This window comes from Adiantum capillus-veneris, chromosome 22, assembly GCF_014529385.1.
Source record: "Adiantum capillus-veneris isolate H3 chromosome 22, ASM1452938v2, whole genome shotgun sequence".
Lineage (NCBI taxonomy): Eukaryota > Viridiplantae > Streptophyta > Polypodiopsida > Polypodiales > Pteridaceae > Adiantum > Adiantum capillus-veneris.
Genome location: NC_140952.1, coordinates 99,434,290 through 99,437,032, shown reverse-complemented (window position 1 = coordinate 99,437,032; position 2,743 = coordinate 99,434,290). Strand labels below are relative to the sequence as shown.

The window sequence follows — 2,743 nt, the reverse complement described above, 5'->3', positions numbered from 1 at the left end:
ATGTTGATCCCTCAACCAAACAATGGTTCTTTGCAAACAAAGCAATTAAAAAAAAATGAATGCTTACGGAATTCTCACAAGCCGTGCTTGTGCCTACATGCAACAATTACATAGCATGTGTGAAAAATTTGTCAAACGAAAACAAAATCGATTGCATACCTCATTACATGAATCATCTTGCCGCAAAAGCCTTGCCGAGGACCTAAGAGATGGCCTTGCCAGCTGCTTGAAAAAGAGTTCAAAAGAGTGTGCCAAAATCCACACGTTGAAGCAAATCGTGCAATCAAAAAGCGATTCAAACTTTCTGAAATTTTGGTAATGTCGATTCAGACTTTCTGAAATTCCGATAATTTTGATTCTTTGTGAGTCTATACAATGTCGAAGTTGCATCGCCTGTCGACTGCCTTCTGGGTGATTGGGGGTGTGTATACCCCCTTAATCTCCTTTGTGTTTTTTATGGAGTGGCCCCTCCCTGGCTTAGGGCGACCACCAGTGGGAAAACAAAAGGAAAAAAAATAAAAATAAAAAAATAACGAGCAGCAATGGCGGCCTCTGCGCCGGCAGAAAACGAGCAAGCAGCATACAGTGCGTGCCGAATCCGGGCCTGTCACAGCAGCGCAAAAGCCTTGCCTTCCTTCTGCAAACCCAACAAGGGAGATCTTGCTGGTTATCATGTCGGTCGACCGCCATCTCTTCCCCGACTTGGAGATGATGCACACGGCCTGTTCCTCGGCTTCGACCTCCTCGGCCTTCACATGAAATTGCCATGAACATGCATGCCTTGCATGCAATTCCCTGTGGCCTCAAAGGCCTTCCATCCTCTCTGTCGAGCCTTGATGAAACGCCATGCAGCCATGCTGCACCTTATTCGCCACGAGAGAGAGAGAGAGAGAGAGAGAGAGAGAGAGAGAGAGAGAGAGAGAGAGAGAGAGAGAGAGAGAGAGAGATAAAAGCCAAAGAGCCATGCCTTCCTTTGCTTTCCCTCTCTGCCATGGCCTTCTTGCAGCACGACCTTGCCATGCATCCATGAAAGGACTCTGCCATGCTGCTCCTTCGCCGAAAGGAGGGCAAGCTTCCATGAACCGCAAAGAGAGAGAGAGAGATAGAGAGAGAGAGAGAGAGAGAGAGAGAGAGAGAGAACGAAGATCCATGGCCTCCATGCCTCTTTCTTCCTCCCCCTTCTCCCCTGAGCTCTGATACCAGTGTAAGACTGCAGGGGACTGGACCATGCAACTCTCCACCCAACCGTGCCATATATAGACTCCTAGCCCCTAAATATAGCGCCCCTTGACCGCATGTCCGTCTTGGCCCTTGGCCTGACACACTGGCCTCACTATGGTCTCCCAGCTTTCTCGCTGCCAAGGAAACGAGTTTTTATTGTTGTTTTTCTAGAGGAATCTTTTCACCGCTTTTAAGAACTCCTTCCAGTTGCATTTGTCTATCTTAAGTAGCGGGCCATTAAATGCTAAATATGGGAGCATAAACAAATTGATCACTTTCAGTCTTCTCGCGAAAGGGAGAACCACATACTCTCACCTACGTACCTTGCTCCTTATCTTATCCAACACCCATGAAAATCTTTGCTTGTGGGTAATATCCACCCCCAAGGGGGCTCCTAGATGCCTAAACACCATCCCTTTGGACACAATCTCCCCAGACCACATTGTCAGATTGAAAGAGTCATCTTTCAAAAGGGAGATTAATCTAGATTTTTCAATATTTCACTTCAACCTTGATGTTATGGCATACGTTTGCACAATCTCTAGAGCCTTCCCTATCACCCAAGGACAAGCTTTGAGGAAAAGAAGTGAATCATCCGCAAACAGCTTCACCAGTAGTTGGTTATTAGGGAGGGAAAGTCCTTGAATCTCCCATGTTGAAGCACTGTGTTCGAGCATTGTCACCAGGAGATGAGATCCAATTGCAAGCAAAAGTGGAGCAAGTGAGCAGCCTTGCTTGATTGATCGTTTCACCTCAAAATCCCCCACAATCCTCTCATTAAATAAGAGCTCAAATTGACTACCAGCACCCCAATGTGCTAACCAACTGACACATCCTCGGACCAAAGCCTAGTGATTTCATGACCTCTTCGATAAAAGACCATGTGATATTATCATACGCTTTATCTAAATCCAATTGAAGTAATATACACTTTTGCTTAGTGAATGATGCAAACTCGATGCGGACCATTGTTGCCTATCCAATCAAGATGTTGTGACAGCATATTGTACGCTGATATAAGTGAATCCTTGCATGCTATTCCATGGACCCACCTCCCATAAGTTGATTAAAGCCCACTTCTCACACAAAATTTTCCATTTGGAACTCTCTGAGCTTGCAAGCATGCTCAAGGAGTCTGTTCTATCCTTTCTCTTCTCCACCATGTTGAAGTCTCCTATCAAAATCCATTTCCTTTCCATGTGCACACCTTTCATGTGATCCCAAAGCTTTCCTCTTTCCTTTTCCATGCAGGGACCATTAATGTTGACAATGGTGATATGTTGGTCCCCCCACTTGATCTTTACACCCAAGGCTCTCCTGAGAAGGATGATTGAGCACCAACTTGGGTTCAAGCTCCCTATCCGCAAACGCCATTACACCACTATAACCATCACCACCCTGTCCATAAAATACATGCTTCTTCCCTAGTGCTTGTTTTCTTTTACTTGCAGCATCAAGGTGATGTTCTTGGATAGTCTAATAGTTAACTTCCTTTCCTTTTCTAACTTCCTTCTAGAACAGG

The 2,743-nt window shown here is 45.5% G+C and overlaps 1 protein-coding gene across 1 annotated transcript; it reads left to right on the top strand.

The window, feature by feature from the left end:
• The first annotated feature begins 542 nt into the window (after nucleotides 1-542).
• Nucleotides 543-770, top strand: LOC147429899 (uncharacterized). Its single transcript, XM_086495763.1, has one exon. The coding sequence runs from the start codon at nucleotides 543-545 to the stop codon at nucleotides 768-770; it is 228 nt and encodes a 75-aa protein (XP_086351889.1).
• The last annotated feature ends 1,973 nt before the right edge of the window (nucleotides 771-2,743 follow it).